Raw genomic sequence first — 14198 nt, 5'->3', positions numbered from 1 at the left:
GAGCCTGGCAGCTGATCTTGCCGGCGGTCTTGTTTGTAGGAGTAAAGGCGAAGAGGAGGCCTGCTTGAGATGAACTGATTAGAAACGGTTGTGGATGGCCTGACACTTCAGGCCTCCGATGCATTGTGTTCCAGCCCCAGAAAGATCGTCCAAAGTGGAGTGAGTTTCTCCGCTTCTTATTAGATGTGCTGTAGCCGATCTCATGTACCTAGTCTTTTAGGTTGTGTCTGGCAGCTTTCTATCGTCCATGTTGATTATCGCTTACCCTGTATGAGCTGCAGCAATGGTGATGTGTGATGACACGCAGCATATGAACAGACAAACTTCGCAATGGCCCACGCTTCCAATCAAAAGAAAGAAACACTAACAATGCAGCGCAGTATGTAAGGTAGCAGCTGGGAGCAAGCACAGGGATCAATGTTCCGGCCAAGTTCAACGCCCGCCGACAAAGTGATTGTCGTGGGCAGCGACAAAGGCTAGCGTTCAACAATCCCGACCGATGCGGAAAAACAAGGAAGACCCTCTTGTTTACATTTCGAGACCTTCAGGTGATTTTGCACGGCGCTCTGCAACTAAACCCTCCCTGGCTGCTTGGACCAGATACTGCGAGTAATCCCACCAATCCGTGCGTGCCAAAAGCGTGCCAAAAGCGTGCAGGTGGTCATTCGCACTCTCGTAAGCCTCTTGCTCAAGCTCGAGACCCCGCGCCGCGGGTTTTGGGTGTCACGACAGGCTCAAGCGCCGGTACTTAAGAGCAGAATGGAGGAATTCATTTTGATCACTGCCACTGTATCCTTCCAAGCTTTGAAGAGCGAGAGCAAGACTATTACAGTCAGTTCGGTGCTTTCAATTGCGTTTGCCTCGCACTCCCTCAAAGCAGACCTCTCTCCCAATTCTTGATTTTATTTCGTTTCCGCCCAAACGCCCCTGGATCCAGAAATGCAATGCAGTCCCCCGAGGTCTTTGTCGGATCAATCGATCAGGGAACAACCAGTACACGGTTTCTGATCATCAATCGTGATGGAGAGCCTGTTGCATCCCATCAGGTGGAATTCGGTCAAATCTACCCCCATCCTGGGTAAGTAATCAGTATCAGTACCGGCGTCAAATGGCCTTGGTGGTGCGGAAATGCCGAGAAACAGCCATGAGAAGGCGCAAGATGGAACGAACGCATGAGATGAGTCATGTTCAAGACTGACGTGGCGTGACAAATGATAGATGGCATGAGCATGACCCTCTTGAGCTCGTTGAGTCGGTGGAGACCTGCATTGCTGGCGCCGTCGAGTCCTTTGAAAGCCAAGGCTTCTCTCGAACTAGCATTACCTGCGTGGGCATCACCAACCAGCGCGAGACAACCATCGTCTGGGATCATGAGACAGGTGAACCGCTCTACAATGCGATAGTATGGACAGATACGCGTTCCCAGGCCATCGTCGCGGAACTGAAATCTCGCCCTGGGGCATCCAAGCTCCAGTCCCTCTGCGGTCTGCCGCTCTCGACTTATTCCTCCGCGACCAAGTTGCTCTGGATGCTCGAGCATGTCCCTCGGGTGCGGGAGGCTTTTGAGCGCGGCACTTTGGCGTTTGGAACGGTCGACGCCTGGCTGGTATACCGTTTGAATGGCGGACCTGACGCCAACGTGTTTGTCTCAGATTCGACAAACGCCTCCCGGACCATGTTTGTGAACTTGGAGACGTTGCGGTATGACGATAGCTTGCTGGACTTCTTTGGGATCAAGGGGAAGCTCCATCTGCCCAGGATTGTTCCCTCCAGTGATTCCTCGGCTTACGGGGTTATTGCCAGTGGTACTATTGCTCGAGTGCCCATCATGGGATGTCTGGGAGACCAGTCGGCTGCGCTGGTTGGGCAGAAAGGGTTCTCGCCTGGCATGGCAAAAAACACATATGGTACAGGCTGCTTCTTGCTGTACAATGTCGGTGAAAAACCAGTCTTTTCAAAACATGGACTGCTGACAACGGTGGCTTATCATTTTGGCGGGAAGGCCGTCTATGCCCTCGAAGGGAGTATTGCTGTCGCGGGATCGGGTGTCAAGTTCCTCCAAGACAACCTCTCCTTCTTCCAGAATTCCCGAGAAGTTAATGATTTGGCCGTGACGGTGGAGGATAATGGCGGCTGCGTATTCGTGACGGCCTTTAGTGGGCTGTTCGCTCCCTACTGGATCGATGATGCCAAGGGTACCATTTGTAAGTTTGAGAAGCTGGACCATCGCATCCTCGTTGAAGCCTGTTCTCGATTATCTCAACATGTCTCTGACTCTTGGCTCTCCAAAATTTCATCTGCTGCATCAGTCGGCATCACACAGTTCACACAAAAGGGCCATATAGCCCGTGCCACACTAGAAGCAACCTGCTTCCAAACCAAAGCCATCCTAGATGCCATGGAAAAAGACAGCGGCAGCGCTCTCACGGAACTCGCTGTCGACGGAGGCATGAGTAACTCGGATTTGGCCATGCAGGTATCACTCACTCATTGCCCCTCAATTAATCACACGTTATGGAAAAGAATGGCTCCTAATATTCACCTTCTCGCAATCACCTAGACCCAAGCAGATCTCATCTCGATCCCCGTCTACCGACCCAAGATGCGCGAGACCACTGCGCTAGGTGCAGCTATTGCGGCGGGTCTCGCGGCAGGTATATGGCGCAATTTTGCTGAGTTGCGCGACATCAACCGTGCCGGCGGTACTGTGTTCGAGCCCCAAGTGACACGTGAAGAAAGTAATGCCAAGTTCGAGCAATGGGAAAAAGCCGTTCGAATGAGTAAAGGCTGGGTTTCTTCGGCAAATGATAGGAATCAAGACGGTGACAAGCAAGTTGGGCTTGGGATGACGACTGCTGCAACCGAGTCACTATTGACGAGTGCCGTTAAATCTTCCGTGAACGGGATACTGCCAGAGCAAAGGGAGCAGAGAGACACGTCCACTCTCAACTCAGTGCCACTAGTTTCTGAGCTCGTGACGAAGGGAAACCTTCAGCCAAAAGTGAGCGTCACAACGCATGCTATGGCAAACAAAGATGACGATCGAGATCGAGACTGGGACTTGGCGTCACATATCAAGACACCGTTCATCACAGTTTCCAGTGATTTGGACGAGGCCGATGAAGAGGACCTGTTCTTGGAGTTGAGAAAGGTGGAAATCCTGCAAAAGTTGAAGAGGCTGAGAAAGATGAAGTTGAGCTACTACTGAAGACTCTTTTGCATACCATCTGCGGGACACAGTTCTCGAAAGGCGTCGAGCTCGTTTTTCTCTCTGACCGGGGATAAGTGATGACGACAGAAAGATGATCTGCGGAACTTCGACATGTCGAAGATGCGGTTTCCGGATATCTTTGCATTGACGAAGAACTAACGAGGTAGACGTTAGGATGTCGAAAGCATTTTCAGCATTTAATTGATGGCCATTAGCCATGGACGGAATGACATTCTGGCAAAGACGGGCTTCCTCGTCGGACTCATTAATGGCGTGGTGAGCGCGTTCAGGTGATCAAGTCGGGCCCTAGAATTAAACCCACTTTGGCCCCATTGCAACAAACAACTTGTCGACCTCGTCAACACTCTACATTCGAAATATTCCGTTCTGGGCATAATCATCATTGAATAAAATTGCTTAAATATACAATGTGTCCAAACGATAGAATCAAGACTGAGTCACTCAGAGACCCGCCTTCAAGTCCTCGCCCTCTCGAAGAAAGATACAGTTGAACTCGGCGCCAGGGCTGAGCGTCACCTCAAATCTCATCACAGGGTCCTTCACGCGATCCTCCCCACTAACCGGCATGGCAATAATCTTCTCATACGCCTGCAGAATCCGAATGATGGTGTACCCCATCTCGATCGTCGCAAATTGCTGACCGATACAAATACGAGGACCGCCGTTGAACGGAATGAACTGCCACGGGCGTGGCGACCATCCCTCCACCCATCGCTCGGGAATCCACTGCTCGGGGTTGAAGTAGTTCTTTGATCCGGGCTTGTCATAGAGATCCGGATCCCGCTGCATTAGAAGAGTGGAGTAGATCACACGAGAGTTGGCGCGCACACCAACGGGGGATTGTCCGTCTGGTCCACCACCACGAGGTAATGTGGTATCCTTGAGTGAGAAACGCACGTTGAAAGGTACGACTGGGTAAAATCGCATGGTCTCGTTGATTACGGCGTTGAGGTACTTCATCGTCTTCAGGTCATCATAGGTGGGTTTCTGGCCATCGGCACCGACACCGAGACGCTCCTTGATCTCGGCACGCAGCTTGGCGACGACCTCTGGGTGGCGTGCGAGCTCGAAGAGACAGAATGCAAGAGTGGCGGCGGTGGTGTCGCGACCTGCAAGGAGAACAGCCACAAGCTGGTCTCGAAGGACCTTGGGGTCACGAGTGAAACGGGCAAGGGCGTGCAAGAACGTGTCTCGCTTGGAAAGCTTTTGGTCAAGCTCATCTTGTGACATGCTGAGGACGGTCTGGATATAGGGCTGCATGAAGTCGTCCATGATCTTCAAATTGCGACGGAACTCGGTACGTGACATTGCGAAGTTGAAAACGCTAATTTGAGTCCTGAAATCAGCATCTTCTGTCATATTTTGCGAAGGACGACTTATCCGCCATGTGCAACTCACCCAAATCGGAACAGCTCAGCTTGGCGTTGTTGCACGTATCTGAAGGCCTCGGCAAAGCGAGTAGCAGGATTCTCGAGACTGTCGGTTCCTTGGCCCAGAAGGTAGTCGGTCGAGGCGTCAAGGGTGTATCGGAAGAACAGCGATCCAACATCGACAATGCGACCACCACCCGGGTTCTTTCCGAGGAGAGGGATGAGTTTTTGTACATGCTTTTCGAAGATCTCCGTGTCGACGAGGCGCTCGCGCGCAAACATCGGACGGATGAGCTGGCGAGAACGCGACCACAGCTCACCATCCGTTGCAAAGATACTATCGCCGAGGAATTCCTTCCACTCGCGATGAAACGTCTCGCCCTTGCCATAATCGGCGAATTGGCCGGTGAGTACGGCCTTGATATTCTCCGGGTCCTTGGTGAGAACAATGCGAGACGAGATACCAGCATCAACTTCGGCGGTCTTGCAGTTGTCACGGCCACCAGCCCCCATGATGGTTTCGTCCCAGAACTTGAGATCCTCGTTTTTGAGGTTGGCCTGATGGCCCTTGTACATGAAGTCAAGAGCTATTGAAGCCTCGTTAGCATATGTGTCATCTTGCCTCTGCTGCCTACTACATTCTGACGGACTTTTGCCGAGCATGCCGGCCCTCCAAGAACGATGAAGCACAACATACCATACGGAAGATGGAACTTGACCTTGGGCGCACGAAGACCCTGACGAGCGATCTGCGCCGAAGCCTGGAGCTTGAGGAAGATGCAATAGGCCGTGAACAGACCTACGCACCACAACAGAGCCCGACCGGGCGATAAATTCTCCACGAGTGCCTCGATCATAGTGATGCTTTGCGACAGGGCACCCAGTGATCGCAATGAAGCGCAGGTCCAGTCGATTCAACTGTGCAAATGGGCAGGCAAAGGGCCTTTTATTAATTACTGCCCCCGTGGATGTCAGCTCTTAGATGTGGGGTTCGGTCGCGATTTTGACTTTCTGGCTCTCCAGCGGGGGGAGCGGCAGATCAAGTGGGCAGACTGAATCGAGGCAAAAGTCGCCCCGTCGCCTTAGTCCATTCGCACATGGCAGTACGCTAACCTGCGGCGAGTCAAGCGAAAGTTCCGTCGTGGCCACGGTCAGCCTTTGAAGCTAGTCACTTGAGCGATGGCCAAATCCAGTAGCGTCAATGGGCGATCCACTTGCACCCGTCGAGATATCATAAAACCGGGGGCCGCATTGTTTCACATTATCATGATGCTGTAGGATGTCTGGATCTGTGAATGGCAATGCCGCAGCCGACTTGGACTCCACTCTTCAAATGAGGAGGCTGCAAATGTACGTATGCAGCTATCTATTGCCCTGTATTATCAAATAGCTGACAAGGTAGCATGTAGTGGACGGAACTCACAGAATGCATCAGCCTCGAAGACGTAGAGACATTTCGGCGTTCGGTGTTCGGTCCTCGATCCTCGGCTTTCGGTGCTCAATCTATTTCCGCACCCCTACTAAGCCTTGGATAGGCGGGAAAGGCCAAGTCTATTTATTGTACACACTTGAGGTGGTATGGTCCAGGCACTGCGCACTGCGCAGTATTCGGTCATAAATCGCAGTTTCTGGAAGTCATCCGTGATGCGGAGGCGCGGGTGTGGCTGCTTTCAGGCATCCTTGCGAGGTGCTTGCGAGATCCCCGCTCCTCTAAGGATGATCCGGTGTTAGAAAGAATCATCCATGTAGTCCGGTGCTGTGCGGTTGCATGGTATAATATCTATCATATGAGTGCTGAATTCATGACTGGGGCAAAAACATCAATCTGTCGTCTTTTGTGACTGACTCTACTGAAAACTGAAAACTGAGGTGAGGGTGACAAAAGGCTCATTGCTTACTGGCCGACTCTAAGAAGGTTTTGCGAAGTTATCGTTCGATGGTCAGAAGAAACTTGTAGTTTTACGAGACTACACATCTGGTCTGTGCTATGCCCGTCAATCATGGCCTGTCATGAATCATGCCTTATGCTGGGAGTGCGGACCTAAGCACAGCATCATGTCGCTCGATTGCGAGTGCCCAGAGTCGAACCGCAAGGATCTCAAACTCTCTTCTCTCATGCGCCCCTTCCAAATCGGTAGACCTCGGCCCTCCGCGTATCATACGAATGCCAGAGACATCAAGGATCGGCTTGACGTTATGTACAAGAGGAGGAATACCTCCGGGCTGACGGCGTCGTGTCATGGTTGGACGTGCGTGGGCGCCATGCACGCTCGGGGCTGCGCGTAGTTAAACGACTGGAAAGGCCTGCCGCCTGTCGCCCGACCCTGCATCTCATCCAATGGCCGTTGGTGAATTAAGTTACAGAAGTCGGCTCACAATGATAATATGACATGTGCTTCTTCCTGGAATTGATGGCTAGACCGCTTATGTTGAGGAAATCATGCTTGCAGTGGTGTAATTGTTTGAACATGATTTGACTTTCGTAGAGCATGCAAGGCGTATTTCGCTCTACTGAATAACACCGGAATATTCATAGCCTCATCCGGAATAGGACTATGTCCGTACCTGGGTTGGTACTGCCAGTGAGCCACTATTGAGTGAATTTTCGGCCTTGCTCGGATCAGTTGAACAACTAGAAAGGAAATTGGAGACAGACTACTACTGATTATCATCTGATGCTCAGGGCGGCCCGTCAGATCCAGGGGTTAGTTAAAAAGGGCAAACTCAAAAAAACATGGACTCGCGGGGAATCGAACCCCGGACCACTCCCATGCTAAGGGAGTATTATACCACTAAACCACAAGCCCAGTTGCGTGAACGATGCCTCTGATTTGGATATTATAAATCAATATTATTCTTCGCAGCTTCGTTTCTTCCCTTTTTGGGTGATTCGGAAGGGAATCTCACTTGCGTACTAGTAGTTATTTAGTACTTTGGACGTGTGGGCTCCCAGTGGAATCGGATGGATGGAATGAAAACGCCTGACTATATGAATAGAGTCACTGTCTTCCTATTGCCTGGAGAATCTCTCATCATAATATTGAGGTCAAAGGTGCTCGCCTCAATATGGATGTTATTGAGGTTGCCCTGGTTCCAGCGTCGGGCAGTGGTCCACAATATGTAGCTCGCTAGACTGAGCCCCGTCCGCGTCGAAATATACCTCCATGGATCGCTCTCTTGGGCTACCGTACTACACGGTAGCCCTACGGGCTTACCTCGGTCACATACATATGAGATGGCGCCCGCCTCACGTACTCCAATTCATCCAGTCTCATAGTACAAAACACACGGCAGAATGCGCATAAGAAGTTAATTCCATCGAGAATAAACTAGGTCGGTATTGACGGAGATCATCGCTTAATTATTTACATATCTAGTCAAAATCTACCGGTGGTATATTTCTCCCCTCGAGCGTGGCCTGCACACTCTGTTGCATCATCCCGATCGCGGCATTCCATGTCACAGTGCCCTGTTCACCCTGACCCGAAGGTGGACTCGTAGTAAGCTCTCTGTTTCGATCGAGCATATCCTCACTCACAAGCCACATGAGCCATCGAACCACAGAGACCGCCTTGTCGATATCATGCTCATCACTGATCACACGCCGCAAATAAGTACAGAGGACCTCTACATCTTCCACATATGGGCCCTCGGCCGTAAAAGCCGAATGCCATGCCTTGACCGCGTTCCTGAGGTCTGGCAAATCGGACAGTCGACGCGAGGTAAAGACAGGCCGAGCTGGGAGTGGAGGGAGTGGCACTGTCTTCTCGGCAGCAGGTGCGGAGAGGTGAGCACCGGCCGAACTGGAATTCTGGGGCTGAGAGACTGGACGCGCAGCTACAGCTGCAGAGGCGCGAGCTTTTCGTAGACGCGAGCGTCTTTGCTCCTCTATTACCTCTTGCCTGATATCTTCCGGAAGAGCTGCAAGAAAATCTTCCGAAACCTCCGACTCTTCTTCAAGCGCGGGCGACTGCTGGCGTGACATGGAGTCTCGCCCCGAGCCCCTCGAAACGACTGAGGATGTGGTTGTAGTTACTCTCGGAGCAGCCGTAGTGGTCCGAGTCAAGGCTCTGTTCGTGGCCGAAGCATATTTGGGAGGACGACCTCTTCTTCTCTTGGGAGGAGTTACTGGCCTTTTAAGCATCATCAATGCTCCACCAGGAGGCACTCCACGACGGGTCACCCCCGTAGATGTGTTCGAAAACGCCTGTACAGGCTGAGCATCTGCAGTGGGTGCAGGTTGCTGATTGTAGTACCCAAGGACCTCATTACGAACGTCTTCGGGCAGAGCAGCGAGTGTCTCCGGGTCCAACTGTGACTGAGGAGGTAAGGGTGCCGAGGCCGTGGTCTCAGCTCCTTGACGGCGAGGCGGTGGGCAAGGGGAGCCAGATCGCGGGGATCTCGCACTAGGCTTAACCTGAGCCACGAGTCTCGCCCTGATATCAACTGGAAGCTCTGATATGACCTTGGGGTCTGCCTGGGTGGGCATGATGAATTGGGATCCAGAGATGTTCAGCGGCTTGTGAGCGCTATTGCTTAGCACTGGATCGACCTGAATGCGCACCGAATCACCCTTGCGAGGACTCTCCAATTCATCCGGATCAACTTCCGCTGCTGGGACGGATTTGCGTGATGGCGACTTGAAAAAATTGAGTTGCCGTTGGCTGCCCTCAATGGCAGTTGACGGTCCATTCTTCAGTGGCTCAAGTTTCGTCATCTGCACACCGAGTCCTCTGAGGTCGCCGGGAGAGAAGTTGAGACTCCGCAACATGGAAACAGCCTCCTTTCCCAAGACGTCGGGAACGATGGTGGCCACTCCAAGAACGACACTTTTATTGAAGATATCGCACTTGCCATGACCGAGATGTTTAACTGGCTCCAGCGGTGCGTCCAAGGCCCTTCGCATCACCTTTAATGTGAGTTGCCTTCCCCTGACGAGATTCTCTGCCAATCGGCGAGCCAGCTCCTCGCAAAGTGATTTGATGAAATCCTCGGCCTGATCTTGGTTGGTGAAACGGATGCCCCAGTTGACCTCCGCTGACACGGATTTTCTGATCACTTCGTTGCCCACTTCCGTCTTGTCTATGCCGCGGGCGTACTCCCAAATTTTTGTCCCCGTTTTCGGACCAAGACTGGCGCAGAGCCTCTCTTTCGTCAATTCCCTTGCATCCTTGACGTATTTCACTCCAATCTCTTCGAGCTTCGATCCAAGACTGTAACCAACACCGGGAAGGTCTTGGACAGTCAAGTTTCCGATGAAACCCAGTACATCGTCAGGTTTCAAGTGAAATTGCCCGGCAGGCTTTGCTTTTCTCAGCGCAACCTTGGCCAGAAGAATGTTGCCGCCGATTCCGACAGAAACAGCACAACCAGTTTTTTCCTTTATTGAGTCACGCAGGCTTTGCGCTATTTGGTCAGCTTTCGCCTGCTCGCGATAAATCGACCCTTCTGAGATGCATTTGCCATCTGATCCCGCAGCATCCAAACATTGATTGCTCACATCTAGGAGTGCTTCATCAATGCTGACACTTTGAACAACCCCATCCACGGACAGAACTGCATTGTAAAATTTCCGACTGGCATCTTCATAAGCAGGAAAGTCGTAGGGCAACACTTGAAGGTTCGGGCAAGATTGCAAGGCGCTCTTCATCCACATGCCGTTCTTAACGCCCTGAGCCCGGGCAACGTAATTGCAACTTGCAATCTCAGAGCCGGATCCAGACCCGTGAGCGATGGCAACCGGCTTCTCGCGAAGTTCCGGATGCTTAAGAATTGAAACCGATGCAAAGAAGGAATCGAAATCAACGTGAAGAACATATCTTCTGGCCCCAGGTACTGGTCTTCTCCGAGTTGTGCCAGATAATGCCTTCTCACGGGTTGCAGCCTGTAATTGTGCTTTCAGGTCCGCTTTCCACGTAGACAAATGATGAAGTCGAGACTCCCTATAGTATTGCTGCAGGAATTCAGGGTTGACCACGCTGGATTTTCTCATCCGAGGATCGGCAAGCAGTTGGGCGTTGTATTCTTCCGATGTCATCTGAAGACTAGCGGGACTCATTTGCTTCCCGGGAGACATTGTCTCTGTTGGCCGTTGAGGTGTTTGACTGCCGGTGTTTCGTGTACGTACATTTCGCGGGGTCAAAACCCCACTGGACGGTAATGCTGGTCCACCTGGTACATCGTTCGCATTCTGAGGCGCCGAAGTCTCTTCTTTTGCCTCCGACTTGTCTTGCCCGTCCAAAGTCTCAAAGCTGGGGAATTCCCCGTAGTCAGATTGTGTGGCTTGAGAGGTCATACTGCGGTGCTCATCAGCCATGCCCCCCAGCCGGGTCGGCCTCGAAGGCGTCGTGGGCATATCAGATGAAGTGTCATCGCGTGTATCTGCCACTGGAACAGACTTTAATTGAGAATTATACCAGCTTGACTTGGATTGATCACGGTAACCACCTCTTGGAGTGTTGGCTTGACTGGTGAATTGAGCATCTCCAAATTTCAAAACTCTTTGAGATTGACCCTCGTCAACAACTCGATAGTCGTGCCAAGGTAGCAAGCGACCTGCTGCCACGCTCTCTGTGACCCACGCGGGTTTAACGATGCGATACCGTCGAAACTCTTCGCATTTCTTCGGCGTCAGCGAACTTGCAATAATATGCGTCGCCGCCGTCTTTCCATCCAAGTATTGTAAGAATCCTCCACCATGACTGACAATGATTCGATGGAGGTCTTGCAGAGACGGCTGGGTATATCCATTTACATGAGCCACAACGCCACGAAATATCTGGGGACAGTCGCCGGAAGTTGCTCGGATATCAGCATCGAGATTCTGAAGTTTGATCTTCTTTCGCCGAAAATAATCGCTGAAACCGCCGAATTTCGAAGGTTCGTACTCTTCGCCGGCCTCATCATGGAAGTCATCTAGCTCGAGCAAGAGGTGTCAGAATGTGAAGCACGCGCCATAAGTTTGGAGATAACGATCAAGAATCTGCATACGATTTTCGATGCGCTTGCGCACTGCGTGAGAATTTGCATCAAGCCGAGAGCCCATAGCGGGCTGGCACAACCACCATGGTCGTCCAGTAGTAGTATGGGGCTTATCTAGTTCCAAAGAGCAATCCACACGGCGGTCGGCAATGATGTATCCGGTCGCGCCGCTCAGGCGCATGGGAACTCGCGCGTCGGTGGCAGAATTCTGTTAAACCGCATGCGGTAAGGCTCTCGGTGAGAGGGGGCAAATCACTATGAGCGGTGAGCCAGATTGACAAAACACTATTGGCTTGACTTTAACGGCAGAAAAAACCTAATTAAAAAAAAGTAGGCAGAGCTTCGACCGTTGTCTGTTGCTGCAGTTGCGGGTCTCATCTTTTCTTCCTCACCACGCCTGTTTTTTTTTCCGTCTCAGTCTCCAGAAGCTCGATCTTACTTGTGCTTCACCTTTGCTTCTCCTCCTTTTTTTTGAAGTCTCTCTTGTAACATATACCCTCACAATGTCTGCTGTTCAACCGGTCGCCGTTTATGCCATTCGGGTCCCTGCTGGCTCGATGGTGCAGGCCGTGCCCAACGCCGCAGCTTCGGTCAGTAATAAACTACTCACCCGATTCTTCGTTCACGAGACTGACTCCAAATAATAGTTCCGTGTCAGCATGGCTGCCATTGATCCCGATGAGGAGCCTGAGTTTGAGGACGGCGACTCTAGCAAGTCTGGTCGCGCTACATTGAAGATCGTCCGCCCTCCTCCCGGATTCGGCGAGGATTCTGACGACGAGGACTACAGCGATGAGGACGACTACGATGAGGAGGAGGATTCCGACGATGAGGAGGTCAATGGCGGTCCTAGCGACAAGGAGAAGGCTCGCAAGCTGAAGCAAGCTGCCGCCCAGAAAGAGCTCGAAGAGGCTATGGAGGAAGATGACGACGAGGATGACGAGGAGAACAACGGCGGTTTCGACCTCAAGGCTGCTATCTCCAAGCTGATCAAGGGCAAGAGCCCACTTACCGGTGACGACGATGAGGAGGATGATGAGTCTAGCGATGGCGCCCTGGACTTTGATGAGTCTGTCATCTGCACTCTGTTCGCCGATAAGGTATGGCACTTCATAATTTTCTGACATGAAGTTTCATTACTAATACCCTCGACAGAACTGCCAGCAGCCCCTCGATATTGTCGTCTGCGAGGGCGAGGTTGTCTTCTTCAAGAACACCGGTAACCAGACTGTCTTCCTGACCGGTAACTACGTTGTCGGTCTCGATGAGCTTCAGGACCACGACCACGATCATGACCATGATGAGGACGAGGATGATTACGATCTTTCTCCTGATGAGGAGGAGCTTGACATGGAGGAGCTGATGGCCCTGGATGATGATGAGAGTGATGACTTGGACGGTATGGATGATCCTCGCATCACCGAGGTCGACAGCGAGGAGGAGGAGGCTCCCAAGTTGGTCGAGGCTAAAGGCAAGGGCAAGAAGCGTGCTGCCGAGGAGGAGAGTCTCGATGACATGATGGCCAAGGGTGCCAAGGGCAAGGCCGCCAAGGAGGAGCCCGTCCTGACCAAGGCTCAGCAGAAGAAGCTGAAGAAAAACAACGGTGACGCTGCTGCCGTTGAGCCCAAGAAGGAGAAGGAGACGAAGGAGGCCAAGGCCGACAAGAAGGTTCAGTTCGCCAAGAACCTCGAGCAGGGTCCTACTCCCAACGGCGACAAGCCCACCGGTACCCTTGGTGTCAAGGAGGTGAAGGGTGTCAAGATCGACGACAAGAAGCTCGGCAAGGGTGTCGCTGCCAAGAGCGGCAACACCATCGCTATGCGTTACATCGGCAAGCTCGAGGACGGCAAGGTCTTTGACTCCAACAAGAAGGGCAAGCCCTTCACCTTCAAGCTTGGCAAGGGTGAGGTCATCAAGGGTTGGGACATCGGTGTCGCTGGCATGGCCCCCGGTGGCGAGCGTCGCATCACCATCCCTCCTCACCTTGCTTACGGCAAGAAGGCTCTGCCTGGCATTCCCGCCAACTCTAAGCTGATCTTCGATGTCAAGCTCCTCGAGATCAAGTAGATCTAACTTTTGGTCTCTCGCATTTCCATATTCATTGTTTCGCAAGGGTGTTTATATCATATGGGGTTCCTGGTCTATTTGTTTTGCATGATTCAGCTCGAGGTCTGATCATTCCTGCTTCGTCCTGATTTCACTGGTAGGAATGAGATCTATCACAAGAATTCTTTGTCTTTTCAAAATTGCAAAAAGTGCCGCCTTTTTACTTCCCTCTTTGTTATTTACCCCGAACCATTCTGTCCTCTGGCAATTTAAACTGTATTTGCCCTATATCGCCTGCTCCACTGTTGTAGCAAATGACACACAGCGGCCGGTCGTAGTTGCCAGTCCTCGTCCTGGATGCAGAGAAATGTTTGAATTGATGGGGTTGCCATGGAACCCTCGCACCTGCCGATGCTTGATAAACGTGCTTCAACACTGTTCATTAGTCTTTCCAATCCTTGCCTCGATCTGGTCTGAAACACATCAACAACATCTATACGCTCGACAAGTATACTCAGCATGCGCAGCGCAGAATTCTCCTGAGCTTCCTCATTCTTTATAAAGAAAGA

At 51.9% G+C, this 14198-nt stretch overlaps 4 protein-coding genes across 4 annotated transcripts; 2 read left to right on the top strand and 2 right to left on the bottom strand.

The window, feature by feature from the left end:
- Window positions 1–944: 944 nt before the first annotated feature.
- N7539_000823 (glycerol kinase) lies at window positions 945–3208 on the top strand (the record flags this gene model as incomplete). The annotated part of the gene is made up of 3 exons (XM_056930427.1): window positions 945–1078; window positions 1219–2476; window positions 2561–3208. The coding sequence occupies 3 exons, from the start codon at window positions 945–947 to the stop codon at window positions 3206–3208; spliced, it is 2040 nt and encodes a 679-aa protein (XP_056794720.1).
- Window positions 3209–3673: 465 nt separating this feature from the next.
- On the bottom strand, window positions 3674–5459 carry N7539_000822 (cytochrome P450; the record flags this gene model as incomplete). Its single annotated transcript, XM_056930426.1, has 3 exons — window positions 3674–4556; window positions 4631–5189; window positions 5300–5459. The coding sequence occupies 3 exons, from the start codon at window positions 5457–5459 to the stop codon at window positions 3674–3676; spliced, it is 1602 nt and encodes a 533-aa protein (XP_056794719.1).
- A 2516-nt stretch (window positions 5460–7975) lies between these two features.
- Window positions 7976–11647, bottom strand: N7539_000821 (putative DNA damage repair protein Mus42; the record flags this gene model as incomplete). Its single annotated transcript, XM_056930425.1, has 2 exons — window positions 7976–11517; window positions 11593–11647. 2 exons carry the CDS (start codon window positions 11645–11647, stop codon window positions 7976–7978), a joined length of 3597 nt encoding a protein of 1198 aa, XP_056794718.1.
- A 439-nt stretch (window positions 11648–12086) lies between these two features.
- N7539_000820 (FKBP-type peptidyl-prolyl cis-trans isomerase) lies at window positions 12087–13650 on the top strand (the record flags this gene model as incomplete). Its single annotated transcript, XM_056930424.1, has 3 exons — window positions 12087–12173; window positions 12231–12683; window positions 12739–13650. 3 exons carry the CDS (start codon window positions 12087–12089, stop codon window positions 13648–13650), a joined length of 1452 nt encoding a protein of 483 aa, XP_056794717.1.
- Window positions 13651–14198: the final 548 nt, after the last annotated feature.

Source organism: Penicillium diatomitis, assembly GCF_028827545.1.
Source record: "Penicillium diatomitis strain IBT 30728 chromosome Unknown utg000001l_segment0_segment0, whole genome shotgun sequence".
Lineage (NCBI taxonomy): Eukaryota > Fungi > Ascomycota > Eurotiomycetes > Eurotiales > Aspergillaceae > Penicillium > Penicillium diatomitis.
Note: the sequence above shows the minus strand (reverse complement) of the source record. Positions and strands in the feature narration are given on the sequence as shown.